Source organism: Malania oleifera, chromosome 6 (genome assembly GCF_029873635.1).
Source record: "Malania oleifera isolate guangnan ecotype guangnan chromosome 6, ASM2987363v1, whole genome shotgun sequence".
Lineage (NCBI taxonomy): Eukaryota > Viridiplantae > Streptophyta > Magnoliopsida > Santalales > Ximeniaceae > Malania > Malania oleifera.
The window spans coordinates 103,778,513-103,795,012 of NC_080422.1; the positions used below are offsets into that span (position 1 = coordinate 103,778,513).

General features: G+C 35.4%; 1 protein-coding gene across 1 annotated transcript; it reads left to right on the top strand.

Annotated features, from left to right (window-relative positions):
• The first annotated feature begins 844 nt into the window (after positions 1–844).
• LOC131157110 (EIN3-binding F-box protein 1-like) lies at positions 845–4,537 on the top strand. The gene is made up of 2 exons (XM_058111001.1): positions 845–1,153; positions 1,825–4,537. The coding sequence occupies exons 1-2, from the start codon at positions 1,129–1,131 to the stop codon at positions 3,744–3,746; spliced, it is 1,947 nt and encodes a 648-aa protein (XP_057966984.1). The 5' UTR covers positions 845–1,128; the 3' UTR covers positions 3,747–4,537.
• The last annotated feature ends 11,963 nt before the right edge of the window (positions 4,538–16,500 follow it).

Consider the following 16,500-nt stretch of genomic DNA (forward strand, 5'->3'; position numbering starts at 1 on the left):
CCTTCATTGATCGACTTCACTTAAAAAGGGTGAGATTTTTATTTTTTTTTCTTAACAAAACTAGATCAGTTACCGATAAATTTAAATTTTAGCTTTAAAAGTCGAGACATACTAATAATTAAAGTGTGTAATTTTGGTGTGAATGGTCTCAAATTCAAACCATGCAAAGATAAAAATCAAAAGAGCATAAGCGAACAATAAACTGGAGAAATTTGATATTTAAAAGTTGAATTGTTATAAAAATTAGATATAAAAAATTTTAAACATTTTATTTACAAATTAAAAAAAAAAATTAAGAGATGCATATGGGGCTTAATTTTGTAAAATTTAATTATCTTAATTCACTCTCTTATTATCAATCATCTAATATGCGAGTCCAAAAAGATCAAACTGAACAAAAAATATTCAAAGTTTTCAACATCGAGCCTAGATTATATATATTTAATAAATTTTTATTAATTTATTTTTAATTTTTTAGAAATAAAATTTACCAAAAACTTAATCAAAATACGTGATTATTGTTCATCCCAATTTGATAGAAAATCTTAATAATTATTTTTTTTTAAATAACTTGTAACGAATAGTTATTATTATTTATTTTTTTAAGTTCATGGGTGACTGGTGAGACACCGAAGACAAACCCAAAAGAAATATTTAATTGAACAAGCGAAGGTAGGGTTCAGAAAGGGGTGATCTGTGCAGAAACATACGTGGCACAGGGAGAGGCGGTGACCGGTAAAAGAAGAGGCTTGTGGTTTCAGGAGTTGCTGAGGTAAGGTGGGGGAATAACCGGGAGGTCCGGTTTTGAGGAAGAATACATTGCATGGGCAGGGGAGAGGGAGGTGGCCCTGATTCATCTGACGACGACTCATCCCCCTTATATACTCTTTCTCCATTCTCCCCCACAGCGCCCTTCACCTCTGTTTCTTCCTCTTCTTTTTCTCCTTCCTCGTTCGTTTTCTTCCTTTTTGCCCTACTTGTTAGGGTTTCGGATGCTCTGACGCCGGCTGTTTTTCTAATGCAATCGTCTCCTGAAGGCTTCTCTCTTTTTTGGGTCGTCGCTCTTTTGTTCATACATCTCTTCTTTTTTGCTCTCTCGGCGGGGGTTTCTTGTCAGAAACGGAAGCCATGCCTACTCTCCTCAATTACAGCGGTATGCTCTCGGATCTTGTAATTTTGTTTTTTTGTTTTTTTTTCGCTTTGGGTAGTTGATCCGTTTAGGGATTTCTGTATGCAATTTCGAGTGTACATGATTTAATTTGAGCTTTTGACTTTTTCTTTCGTGGGATGGAGTCTGATTTTGTAATTTTTGTTTTTCTGAAGACCCATTTCACCATTTGAGGTACTTCTCCTCTGGCTCTGAAAGATTTTCATGGGAAAAATTATTCTGAAATAGAAAGTTTAGGTGTAGCGGAATAGCTCGTGAATTTAATTTCGTAGTCTAATGGAATATAAGTTTGGATTTTGGAGTGTAATTTTGTAATTTGTTTGTGCTGAAAACCCATTTCACCGTTTGGGCTACTTCTCCTCTGAAAAATTTTCCTGGGAAAATATTTTCAAACTAGATATTTTAGGCGCAGGGGAATAATGATAAATATTGTTGTTTCAAAACACAGTGATGAGACATGGGGGTTTGCACGATAAAATTAACACAAAGATGAGCGGATTCTAATACGATTTTTTTTTTTTGAACAAACCGAATCGATGATTTTAGTAGGAAGTGTCTTATTGAAGGAATTGTATGAGAAATTCTGGTGTTGCAGTTTGCTGATTACTTATTTAGGCAGTCTGAGCTGATTGTAGTTTCTTTAATTGGCTTTGTAGGCGAGGATGACATGTATTCGGGGGGTTCATATTACTCAAATTCCATGGATTCTAGCCTCCTGTTTTCTCTTGGTTCCCATGTGGATGTGTACTGCCCTCCCCGCAAACGGTCTCGCATTAGCGCCCCATTCGTCCTTAGGAAAAATGAAATTGAGGAGGACAAGAAGCCCTCCATTGAGGTCCTTCCCGATGAATGCCTCTTTGAGATCTTCAGACGCCTCAATGGAGGAAAAGAGAGGAGCTCCTGTGCTTGTGTTTCCAAGCACTGGCTAATGCTAATGAGCAGCATACGTAAGGGTGAATTTTGCAACAAGGAGGCATCTCATCCCGTTCAAAATGACGTTGAAATGGTCACTGGTGATGAAGATCAGGACCTCGAAAATGATGGGCACCTTACGAGGTGCTTTGAAGGGAAGAAAGCCACTGATTTGAGACTTGCTGCCACTGCAGTAGGAACCAGTGGACATGGGGGACTCGGCAAGCTTTCCATCCGGGGTAGCAACCCAACCCATGGAGTCACTGATCGTGGTCTCTCGGCAATTGCCCGTGGTTGCCCTTCTCTGAGAGTTCTTTCTCTGTGGAACGTGTCTTCTGTTGGGGATGATGGTCTAATTGAGATAGCTAATGGGTGCCCCATGTTGGAGAAGCTTGACCTCTCTGAGTGTCCTTCAATTTCCAATAGGGGTTTAAGTGCAATTGCTGAGAAGTGCCCTAACCTGACTACTTTGAATATTGAGTCGTGTTCTAAAATTGGCAATGAGAGTCTGCAAGCTGTTGGAAGGTTCTGCACCAAATTACAATCGGTCTCTATCAAAGGCTGCCCTCTTGTAGGGGATCAAGGGATTGCATGTCTGTTGTCTTCAGCCACTTCTGTTCTAACAAAGGTAAAGCTTCAGGCCTTGAACATCACAGATTTCTCTCTTGCTGTAGTTGGACACTATGGCAGGGCTATTAACAGTCTTGTTCTAAGTAGTCTCCAAAATGTCAGTGAAAAAGGCTTTTGGGTTATGGGTAATGCTCAGGGTTTGCAGACACTCATTTCTTTGACAATTACATCCTGTCGAGGAATAACAGATGTGAGTCTTGAAGCCATGGGAAAGGGTTGCCCGAATTTGAAGCAGATGTGCCTTCGTAAGTGCTGCTTTGTGTCTGACAATGGGCTGGTAGCCTTTTCCAAGGCTGCCAGATTGCTTGAGAGCCTGCAGTTGGAGGAATGCAACAGGGTCACCCATACAGGGGTTGTTGGTGCCCTTTCAAACTGTGGATCAAAGTTGAAGTCTCTTGCGCTAGTAAAGTGCATGGGAATTAAGGATTTGACTCCGGGACTCCCTGTGCCCTCTCCTTGCAAATCCCTCCGAACCTTGTCCATCCGTAATTGCTCAGGATTCAGTAGTTCTAGCTTGGCTATGGTAGGGAAGTTGTGCCCTCAGATCCAGAATATAGATCTGAGTGGGCTGTGTGGGATTACAGATGCTGGCCTTCTTCCACTTTTGGAGAGCTGTGAGGCTGGTCTTGCTAAGGTGAACCTTACTGGCTGCTTGAACTTAACAGACGAGGTGGTGCTGTCTATTGCTAGGCTACATGGTGGAACACTACAACTCCTTAATCTTGATGGCTGCAGGAAGATAACTGATGCTAGCTTGTCAGCAATTGCAGGCAACTGCCCATTACTCAACGATCTTGATGTGTCAAAGTGTGAAATTACAGATTCTGGTGTTGCCACTCTCTCTTGTGGAGAGCTGCTCAATTTACAAATTCTCTCTCTGTCCGGATGTTCAAAAGTTTCAAACAGCAGCATGCCTTTCCTGAGCAAACTGGGCCAGACCCTGATTGGGTTGAATCTCCAACACTGCAATTCAATCAGCAGCAGCACAATAGAGCTGCTAGTGGAGAATCTGTGGAGGTGTGATATCCTGTTCTAATCCTGTTTGAAGAGAAAATACTTGTTTTACATATTCAAACGGGTAGATACCAACTAGGTCAAGAAACTCAACTACTTGGTTCAACTTGACAGATTCCTGAAGCATTTAGTTGCCATGCCATATCACACGGTAGCAATGGACCTGCTTATAGCTCAGTGGCTTGGTTGTTTTCCGGGGAACTTTGGCAGATCACTTTTCCATCCCTCTCTTTTTTGGCAGGTTTCCTGATCAAAGTGAAGCTTGTTGGACTTGTTTAGTCTCCCACTGATGGGGGCTGCCTCTTTCGTCGCCATTGTTCCCTGAGAATACAGAATACAGCTACTGTTGTGTTTTTGAGTATCCATTTCAAGGTGTGTTAGGTCCATGTTAGGGTTTGCCATATGTTCTATGCTTACGGTGTTTTAGCTTTGGCACACATTCCTTTCAGGGTGTGCTTGGAGAAAGCTTTGTCTATTTCCGTCTTATCTAGTCTGTTTTCTGAGTCGCTTCGAGATAGTTTTCCATTAGTCGGGAAGGGTGTTTCATGTGTATGAAATCCTTTCTGATGTGGTGGGAGTCCTTTTTTTCGTAGTTCTTATGCTTTGGTTGCTTTGGGCAGTTCTACATGTATGGGCTTTGGCAAATGGCAGTAGCTGCTAGTCTGTACGCTTTGCCTTGACAACTTTGTTTTTGGTTTTTTTTTTTTTGTAACCTTTACCAAGCCCTAGTTTTGCAGGTGTCTCCTGTTTATGAATTGTACTCTGCGGCTACTTTCTTATCCAGTAATGTATTTGTTGTTTGCTTCTGTGTTTTATGTAAATCTTCTTCTTTTACAAATGTCATGATTGTTGATTAGATTTGCAAATTACCCTGTTTTCAATGGTAGATTTGGATTCATATGAATTTAAATGGAACATGGTGAAAATTTATATTTAAATTTTTTTATAATTGCACATATTCGAATTCACGAACTAAAATGTCCCCAACTCAATAGTTCCTGAAAATTTCCAGCAGATTCTCATAATACAAGCCCGCAATACCGATGCTTTGAATTGGAAGCACCTTCCGCGTAGTAGTTCATTTTGGAAGCCAACATGGGTCTCACTCATTGCCTTGTTCTCCCATGATAGGTTTTGATTAATGTATTTGTTTTTTGAATGTGATGGTAAATCTAGGAGTGGCTCTTCATAATATGGGGTCATACGCGAATAATTTAATTAGGATTTTTAATATTTAATTTAATTTTTATTTTTATTTAAATTAATTTTTCTAAGTATATCAAATAATTTTAGCTGCATTGCATGTACATTTTATTCATCAAATACGTGAATTTTATAAATAATGTTAATATTATTATATTAAAAAAAAATTTGTCGTTCCAAAATTGTAGTAATGATAGGAGGAATATTTGAGACAAAGTTAAACTTGATGATAAAGAAATAAACAAAATTTGTAGATTTCGATACCTTCGATCTATTATGCAAGTTAAAGGAGAAATTGAAAATCATATAATACATAGAATTAAAGCAAGTGGTTAAAATAGAGAAGTGCTTCAAATGTGCTATGTGATTGTAGAATATTCTTAAAATTGAAAGGGAAGTTTTATAGAACAGTTATAAGACCAGTTATGCTATATGATTCAGAATGTTGGGCGACGAAAAAATATAACATTCAAAAAGTAAAGTTACCGAGATGAGAATCCTTATTTGGACGAGTGGTATAACATTGAAATATAAATTAAGGAATGAGCATATTCGTGGTAAGTTAGGTATAGCTCTTATAGAAGATAAGATAAGAGAGGGACGATTCAGATGGGATGAATACTTGCAACGTAGGCCTTATAGTGCACTTGTGAGGAAAAGTGACTTATTTACTATGAGGGACAATAGAAGGAGTAGGAGTAAACTTAAAATAACTTGAAAGGAGATAATGAGTAACGATTTAATATTCTTGAATTTATCAAAAGAAATGGTCCATGATCGCATAAATTGGAGGAAAAGGATTCATGTAGCCGATCCCACTTAATGGAACTAAGATTGGTTTTGTTGTTGTTGTTGTTAGGCAAACACATCAGTGTCCTTAATGAAGAGCTAACCCAAGGTAAATCATTGATGATTAGATGTGTAAATTATCGTGAAAATGATAAATTTGAATTTATATAAATTTAAATAAAATATAATACAAATTTATATTAAGTTTTATTTAAATTTATACAAACTTAAATTTAAAGATTAAAATTTATTTTCTTAACTTAGTAGTTTCTGAAAATCTCTAGCGAACTCATATAATACAAGCAGTCGAGATGATTTAAATCGAAAAGGGGTTTCAAAAAGTTTGCCAAGATTGGTATTTAAAATTAAAAGTTGTAACTAAGTTGTCACTTAGCGAACAAATTTATGATACCCATCCTGCATAGAAAAACAAGATGGCTCTATAAACATTGGATTTGGTCAGAGTGTTTTTATTTGAATGGAGGCTTATCTGTATTTTCTCACCATGTCCACAAAAAATAAAAAGAGAAAGAAAGAAGAAAGTGTGTTTTGTTTATTGGTGATCAAATGGGAATGGGATGGGCCAAATGGCTTTGTCTGAAGAAGGGGGAAAGAAAGGAATAATGTTATGATGCATGAACATGAACACAGCCAGAGAAAGGGCCCCACTTCCAATTCTCCCAGTTTCCACCCACCTCAGTTTCCCCTGTCCTGTCATTGTTAATCCTGCAACAGTGTTTTCCTTTCATTGAATCACCACTTGTGCCATTCACATTTCCTTACATGGTCAATCATTCTCCCCATCATCTGTAGACTTGCTCAGTATCATAAAAATTAGAGTAAAAGAAATTGATCACTTCCACATGCAGATTTGTTAAAAATATTTTTTTTTCAAAATATTTATTTTTTTACAAAATATAAGGAGAGGTTTGTATGTTTTTGCGGGAGATTCCTGAAATTCTTGAAACCTCAAGGGCGGTACTTGGAAGACAGAAACTTCTTCTCATGTTTTAAAATTTTTAGAGATCTCTCTTAAAATTTATCAAAAAGATACAAACTTATTTTTGTATTTTGTAAAAGAACAAGTCTTTTGAGGGGATGTTTGTGTCTTTTTGATATATTTCACGAGAAATTTAAGGTATTTTTAAAACTTCAGGTGAAATTATTAGAATTTTGAAATCTTAAGAGAAATTTCTATTTTTTTGTCAAAACTCAAGAGAGGCCAGTCTCTTTTTTCTTAAAAATAATCATATGATATGAATATATTGGACTTTATTGAAAGAGTGATGATAAATGTTATAGTAATGTATAGTAATAATAATATGATTTATTACTTGCATTCAACTATTCATACTAGACACGTGTTATATGAATATGTATATGGAATATTATAATCTGAAACAAAAAAAAAAAAAAAGAGGGAAAAGGAGAAGAAAAAGAAGAGATATAGATAGCTTGAGATACTGTTCTATTTGCTCAGGTGAAAGAGGTTCCATGTTAGTAACCCAATCAAATTTTAGAAAATATATTCTACTACCTTTGTTGATCATAGCTAAAAGTATAGGTCGTATGTTATTATTTCAATTTTATCATAGATCCACTTGGTGTTAATGACTATTAAAGGAGGAAAAAAAATTTAAAATATCTCATGGTTTTGAGAATGTTGGTACATTGGATTGGCTTCAATACTTGGGTCAATGCTATATTTGGAGAAAAAATTAGTTCTACTGAGTGGATTATTATATAAGTATAAATATTTGGATATGGACCTAATTCAGGAGATCTCTAATCTTTATATGAAAGTTGACCTTTTATCGCTTAATGTGTCTTTACTTTTATGTTTATCAATTTCCTTTTTCGTGATTAATATATCTTTCCTTACTTATTTTAGGAGTTCTTTTAAGAGTGGTTAATGAAAATAACTCAGCCAATTTTCTTTTCTGTCACCGTGATTCTCGCCAAATATAATACAAGTTAAAATTTATTAATTGAAAAATTTTTAGTGCAGAAACTAAGATTGGAATTTGAAATTAAGCAAGCTTATGTTAGGAGCAATGAATCTTGAAAGTCTACATCACAATTCATCACATTTTTAACTCATGAAAGTTGTGGTGTAAATTCCTTTGCATTAGCACTTTCTTTTGACAATAGTCCCAACCTACTCAGCACTACTTTGTGGGCTATTCCACCACCACCTCCTCCATCCTTCATCTTTAACTCATGGAATGTGTTGCTTAAATGACTTTACATTTTTTAACACTTTGACAATTCTACAAACTTATTCTAGAGCAATTTGTGGGGGATCAGGGCTCTCACAATTTTATTCAAACCTTACACCAAATTTGAGATCAAGCTAGGCAAAGTTTAAGACCAGTGAACTTTGCCTAGCTTCATCTCAAATTTGTAAAAGTTTTAAAATTATAAGATATATGTGTTTTAACCTTAATATTTGAAGATATCGTTTTCGTAAAGATATTTTGTATTACATAGAGAAAATTCATATATACTTATGGAAGGTAACAATGAAGGAATTCGAATCATTGACCAATATTCTTTTTTTTTTTTTTTACTTTTTTCTTTTTTATAATTTTCTCAAAGGCACCAGCCTCACCTTTGAAGGAGTTGTCCTCATGTAAATTCACTACTCTCCGTAGAATTCAAACTTTAAACCTATTGAAATTAAGCTTTGCTCTAACGCGTAATTTTGAAACCTGCACTCATGACTCAACTCATAATTCAAACTTAAAGTTTAGATCATGCAATGCTAGATAAAATTTAGTTTTGTAGTGGTTTAAACTTCAAACCAGTTTGAATGGTAGTTCAATTTAGAGTTAGAGTTTATTCATTTATTTTATTTATTTATTTTTTTGACTCGATGATTAAAAGTTCAACTTAAGGACAGTCTTATTTTCATAATTTAATTTTAGAGTATTGGTCAAGAAAAGAAAAATAGTATGTGGTAAGTTATATAAATATTTACCTAACAATTAAATCTTCTGGGTAGGTTGAACTTTTTTCAATATGGTGTTAAAGTCTCAAAAATGGTTCAAAGTTCAAATCCCAAGTTTTATCACTCTTATACTTAAATTTTCAGTGCTGCTATTTCTTGTGAGATGCGCGTGGCAAGATTACATTTAATTCAAATCAAAACAATGCTTAAACTTTAAAGCAATGAGAAACGTCAAACAATGTTTAAACTTTTTTTTTTTTATTACATAGGAACTTTAGCCACCAACAAGCTCTTCAGACCCTCTGGTACGGCACCAAGCTACTTATCAACGTCCTCCCCCTAGGTCTCGCTGATCAAGTAAATTATCAGTGGTACATCAATGGGCAGACGACTTTCACCCCCCTCCCCCGAGTCTGGTGTCGCATCATAGTGTCCAAAGTGACACGATGGTAGCTGGAGTCCTCGGGTTATCGAAAAAAAAAAAATAATAATAATAATATATAATTTTGTATTACATTTTGACATAATATACAATCAAACTTAAGATCCAAATTCCATTTTCCAAATGCAACATAAGTAATCAGAAATCTAAAAAATGATAAATAAAAAAAACATATTTTCTAAGATTTCCATACCAACTTAGGAAATTGAAAAACATGTTGAAAATTTTGTAATATTTGAAAAAATAAAATTATTTCAGCGAAGAAATAATGTCAAAACATTTTTATTCTTTTTATTTCTCACATACAAGTAAGAAATTGAACAACTAAAGCAAATATAAATAAAAGTTACTTTACAAAACGTAACGAGTCGAAAGTTCAAACAGGTTCCATGTTAGAAAGATATTTTTTCAATAGGCATAGAAATAACAATTAAAACTAGCCCAAGAGATAAAGACTTGCAAGAACAATCATGAAACCCCATCTCAATGCTCAAACAAATCATGGAATTTTTATTATTTTGACTTAAATACCAATGGTTCATGTGTTTTCATATCTGTTAGAAAACTCATTCTCAAAACTTAGGTATTAAGTAGAGAGAGTTAAAAGGATTTTATACTGATTTTGGAACTACTCACAGAAACGATGTGAGACTGGACAGACATTAAATCTCCCCCTCGAGCCCATGGGAGAAATGAGGCGAGGAGAAATCCAACTCACGGAGGAGCTAAGTAGCCCAATGCCCTGCTCTGATACCACGTTAGAGGGCTCATCCTCAAAATCTGAGTGTTAAGAAGAGAGAGAGTTAAGAGAATCTTATATTGGTTTTGAAACCGCTCACAGAAAGGATGTGAGACTGGACAAATATTAATAATATTTATTATATTTTATTCCTTGGCAGTAGCAGTCAGTTCTATCAGAAAAATCTGTTCATCTCCAAATCTCTATGCTTCAACAAAGCCATGATCAAACGCATGAAATATATATTTAAAACAACAAAGACATCGACCATGAAAAAATTAAAAAGGTTGATGATATGATGTTGTTTACCCCCAAAAGAAAAGAAAAGAAAAGAAAAGAAAAGAAAATGGCACCATCAAACTAGAAAGGAAAGGTAAATCTATACTAGATTCAGTTGATGAATTGCTGCCTCGTCAAAAAAAGAAAAATAAAATCTATAGGGCATGGATTGTTGTCTGTCCCAATGGGTGCAGCATCCATCCCTGTATATGGAGCAAGGGATGCTGGGGCACTAATTAATTAACCTTCTGAAAAAAATTGAGCACTTGTGAAAAAGCTTGTCCCACTATTATTGGAAGTGTGAAAGCAAAGTTCCTCTTACATTTGGTCGCATTTGATTTTTTGGAAGGGGAGAAAAAGGAAAATTGGGAACTTATGTAGGCCTACGAAAGTTCTTATTTAATTTTGGGAGACTATTCATGTCAAAGACAACCATAGTCACCAAATTTGTCATGAATGTTAATGCCTCGCTGAAGTCTCAATTAGCATCCTCATCCAATCAACACCCAAGATACATGATTCAACATCTCCTTAACAAGTAGGAGTAACCACAATTTATGAATTTCAATGACTCGAACGAATACTAATGCCTCGTTTGATTGTCTTCAATGCAAGATATGAAGTTCCCTCAAATATGGTTACATTCTTTACAATCTGAAGGTTGGATCAAAGACACTTTCTTCGGTAACTTTGGAGTTCTAGAATTACCAAAATCTAAAATTTCCTATTAGGTAAGAGTTGAGTCGTGGGTGTTGGCCTTTTGAGTCCGATCCCTGGTTTTGATAATAATAAACCGCAAGTTACTTATGTGTGTTTTCAGTGGTTGAACAAGTTATAATTTAACACACATATAAGAGGTATGAGATGGAAGCTAGATGGAGCTCAAGAACACATTATTTGGCATATTCCATGAAGACGAAAGAGTAAAAGAAGAAGAAGAAGATATGTTTTCAATTGTATATGCATTTATTTTTCTATATGGTATGTAATATATTGCATCTGCATGCATGGTATGAATGTATGCTCAAATAGAACCGTAGACAGACCTTAGGGCTGACTTCGGTCGATCAACGCCGAATTTTTAGGGTATATGTTCAAAGGACTTAGAACTGACCTTGGGACCCTTATTTCTGCATAAAAATGTGCTCTTTTGTCTTAAAATTAATCATCATATGAATAAGAACAATCTTATAAGAAGAAAAGGACCGAAATGCCCAAATTGAGATGTTCAGTCGACTGAACCCTTATACTTAAGGCCCTTCGATCGACTGAACCTCCCTAGGGTCAACAATTTGACCCTTCGGATAACTGATCAGAAATGTAAAGCAACACCCTGGTCGATCGAATAGACACGTGGCAAGTCCCAAAGTCCTGGTCGACCGAACCACCAAGTTCAAAAGGACTTGGTCGACCAAAGTTTATAAAGTTCGGCCAACTGAACTCAATCTAGTCGACCGAACCTCGGAGGGTTCAGAATCGCCTTTGGACAATCAATCGAACATGTAGTTCAAAAATCCCCCGGTCGACCGAACTTAGTGAGATGGTTGATCGAACCTTAAAAATGGTCGACTGATCCTCTCAGGTTGGAAATATTTTGAAGTGCTAAAATATCATTAAAATTTAATTAATCTTTTCCAAAATACTGAGCGTGTCCCCAACAATCATATTTTCTTGGAAGTCTATAAATACTCCTTCATTACTCTAGATTAGCAACTTTGATTAACTTTAAAAACCTCTGAAATCATTTTCTAATCAAAGTTCCCCCACTCATATTTTCATTCTAAAATCTTTTTTGGGGTTACAGTTTATACTCTCCAATCTCTTCCAATCATTATTTTGAAAATCGTTTTGAAGAGAATTTTTTTACTTTGAGCATTTATTTTACACTCATTTACATTTACTCTCATTCGCAACTTCATTTATTAAAATCATTTTTTAGAGTAGCTTTAATATTTCTTTCGGTTATTTTTTCTTGATAAACATTTTTTTGGAAAAAATCTTTTATTGCACAAATATCTTCTTGAACTTGAACCCTAGTTTCTCCAAACATTTTTATTAGAAAAAATCTTTGTTGGAGAATATAATAATTTTTTTGATGTTTTCATTTGTGCATTAATTATTTAGATAAACACTCTTACTCTACTGAGCACATATTTCATATCATTAGAGAGTGCAATTGTTAGATCTTAAACATGTACATCCTAGATTATTGTTTGAAGCATGTTATATGTACAAAATGATTTTCATTGTAAGAGTTGGGTTCAACCCGGAATTGAACTGGGAGTGTCAGCCACGTAAGTGAGATCGGTTCGGTTCAGTCCAAAAATTGAATTGGGGAGTCTCAGCCTCGTAAGTGAGACCAGTTTGGTTCAACCCGAAAATTAAACTGGGATTTTCTTCACCCCGTAAGGAGAGGATGAAAAAGGCTTCTGCTCTGCCCGTTTAAGTGAGCAGGGTTAGTGTAATCTTTGGGGGGGTATGCCCAAGGCGGGACGTATGTTGGTTGGCTGAACCTCGATAACAAATATCGTGTGTCGCTCTCTCTCTCTCTCTCTCTCTCTCTCTCTCTCTCTCTCTCTCTCTCTCTCTCTCTCTCTCTCTCTATTTCATTTAATTATTGCACTTTAATTTCCATATGTATATGTTTGCTTGTTCACTGCTATAATTATTCGCATGCACACATTTAATTTAAACGAGATATGTTGCACACGTGTATGTCTGCGCTGATAGTTTAATCATTTTACATACATGTTCGCATTATGAACGAGATATGAACTGTGGTGAATCGACATAAATGTTTAAATTAGCCGAAATGTTTTAAAACCCAATTCACCCCCTCCCCCCTCTTGGGATCACACCAAAGTCAACAGTGGGTTAACTCGCCCAAAACCCATCTAACTAAACCAACAACCCAAGCCTACCTTTAGCCCAAACACCATTTCCAACCAACCTAGACTTAAACCCAAACCAAACTTATCTAACTAAACCCTCAGCCCATTAACCCAACCGAACCAGCCTAGTTCTTACCTAAGCGCAATCACCAAAGCCCACTTATCCTAATTTAACTAGCCCAAACTAATCGTTGCCTATAGACTCATAGCTCAATTCCTAGCCAAAATAAACTAACCCATCCTAATTTAAGACCCAAGCCCACTTAGTCTGAGCTTACCTAATCAACCCAACTATCAAACCTAACCTAACCTAACCTAACCTAGGTTAGCTAACCTGAGTCCTATCCCCAAACCTATTTAGCTCACGGAAAAGCACGAGAAAGTCCAATAATACAAGAGAAAAAAGGAAAAGAAGAAGAAGAAGAAGAAGAAGAGAGAGAGAGAGAGAGAGAGAGAGAGAGAGAGAGAGAGAAGAGGTTTACCTTGGTGTGGTAGCTTCGTTGTAGATGCAGAGGCCGCTAGAGGAGGTAGTACCTATGGCGGTGGCTGGCAGGTGGCCATGAAGGGAGAGAAGAGCAAAAGAAAGAGATTTTGATAGAGGAGAAGTAAAGAGTGTGTTTCGAGAGAATTTAGGGTAAAAATGTAGCAGAAAAGAAAAGGAAAAGAAAATAAAGGAAAATACAAAATATATATTTAAAGTAAAAAAATTCATAGTGGGACAAGTGTCATGATTCATGTGTCGTGAACATGTCCGCGCATTTTGGGTGACGTCATTAGGTGGTGTAGCGCAATTCTAGCTGTCCATTTTGTGTTTTCTTTGGATGGGTCAGTGATCTATGCTTTATTTCCCGATGTTACAATGTGCCGAAAAAGTGTCTAGAATGGCGAGGAATAATAATATTAAAATTCAATGAAGTCACCACTAACTTGTTATTTTCCTAGGTGTGGTTAGTTCACCTAATCACCACTTTTTGAATGGTCTCTAGACTAATCTTAGGTCAAGGAACTAGTAGTCTCGGTCTACATTTACCAGAGTTGGGATTGAAAGTCTAGTTATGCGAGGGGAAAGCACTAACACCCCTTACACACCCATTCTAACCAATCTTTAAGTTTGATGTCAATTCCTCACTGCTTCTCTGATTCTAAACTCTGATTTTGTAGCCCTTATCCAAGCCCTTTTAATTCTTCACTGCTACCCTTTCAGTACAACCTCTTTGTCAACCTTTAGCTCTCCAACTTTCCCTCTTGATGCTTACGAATTCTTCTTCCAAATTCTTCTTTCTACCTTCTCAAATTTTCAGCTTCTATGTGTCTAATCCCCACTATCTGTATGACTCTCTATGTGTCTCGCCTTCAGAAACCACTATTTATAGGCTTGGGGGATCATTTTGGATTAAATTTGATCAATCAATAAATTTTAAATTGATCAATCAAGCTCAAAACAAATTGGTTAATTAAATTGATTATCCAATTTAAGGTGATCAATCATATCAATTAGGTAATTGTTACCTTTTTTGTGCAAGTGTGCAGGTGCCAGCATGGAATTAGAGTATCCAGCTTTCTTTCTTTTTTTCTATTTTTTTTTCATTGTAAAGAAGAATTCAATTTCTCTATAGTTTTTATTTTCTTATAAAATAAATAAACAAAATATGACTCAATTTTTGTTATATAAGCCTTTGGACAAAATGGGATGTCTACAACTGCCACTCTTTATAAGTTTGTTACTTAAGATGACAGGAAGATCTGTCTCTTCGCTTCCTAAGGTAACAAATCTATAAAGACAGAAGACACAAATTTTGAACTAGGCCTTATCAAATAATGTAACACCCCGAACCTTTAAACTCGAGTCCAACACGTTATACCTGATAAAATCTCTAATAATCCATAATCAACATGTACGCAACGGAAAACATAAACATAATCTCCATATAACATAATACCAGAGCTTACTAATTCTAACTACCAACCATAATAAATTAATCATCCACCTGTATTCAAATATATACATGTCTCCAAAACATTATCGACAAAATACCAGTATGTTTCACAACCATCCATATCTTATAAAACTTAAAACATAAATCATAAAACATAAAATATACATATCAAAATTAACATAAAAATATACCATTTTCTCTTTCTATTTATCAAAAATGCTATAAAATCTCGAACCCTCTAAGCTCGATCTCGGGAAAATCCTGAAAAAGATAATTTCATATTCGAGTGAGACACATCTCAATAAGGGAAGAAACAATATATTAAAACAGTATGTGGTCAACATGAGTTTATATAATATCATATTATTTAACATTTGAAAATCATTAACATAATTTCTAAAATCATTCTCTGATCCTAACCAAACACATGCAAAAGATTTAACTCACGAGATTTCCCGAGGATAGGGGTGATTACCCGCACATACAAGTAGCACCCCTGTGCTCTAATATATTTAGCAACTCGAAGGTCACAATTTAAGCATACCAGGGCACTCACCTTACTCAGTAAGCCCTTAAATGGTAAATTGATCTTATACTCACGCATTCAACAATAGTTTACCGACAAATGTCCTAAGGATAGGGAATTCTACCCGCCTATAAAAGTGGGTTCCCTCTGCCCTAGTGCGTTATGCAGCTACTGTCGCATCTGAAACTACTAGTGCACTTGCCTTACTCAGCAAGCCCTTAGGCGAAGAGTATGCTTTACCCAATCGTAACATGTTTTACATACATAGATATTTCTAATATCATAATACATCATTATTTCCATTGTTATTCAATCATTTATATTCTTTCATATTCATAAGTTAACATTTCCTTGCATTTGACTTTAAGTGACTCTTTCCCATTTGTATCATTCACATTTCACATTTCATTTCATTGCATTGTCATTCCTTGTCATTTAATTTCATAACATTTTCATTTCATTCCTTTCTACTACAGCCGCTCTTTAGCCGTCATCAGTTAGTCCACATAGAAATGCGCTAGAATCTGCTAACCCGGCTTTCAGTTGTCTTGCTTTTACATGGTTGCATTTAACATACATAGACAACATTGTCCATTTTTATTCTCATTGCTTTACTTACTTAGCCTGCATTTTATACATTTAACATATATTTTGCACAGATTCTCGTGCCACACAATTTAGTAGTAAAATTTATACATATTTCTCATAAAATAAGTCAACCCACATTTAACATTTATATGCTCAAAATACATTTCATTTCTTATTTAATTCATCAGAAAATTCTTTTCACTTTCATTCGTTCACTTTCACATATACATAACTATATCGACAATCCTAAGCTCAGAAAACATAAATTTCATGACTGACATTTTAAACCCACATAAAAACATATATACATAAATAACACATAATCATTTTTAATTCATGAAAAACCTGATTTAATATATAAATTTTCTCCTTACTTGATTTCTTGAACTACGCCAACAGGGATCCCAAAAAATACCTGCGGCGCTCACCCGG

Bases quoted from the DNA above. Each gene is read 5' to 3' on its own strand.
- LOC131157110 (XM_058111001.1), top strand. From the start codon at position 1,129: ATGCCTACTCTCCTCAATTACAGCG. The intron at 1,154-1,824 runs GTATGCTCTCGG...TTGGCTTTGTAG, and splicing joins TACTCTCCTCAATTACAGCG to GCGAGGATGACATGTATTCG.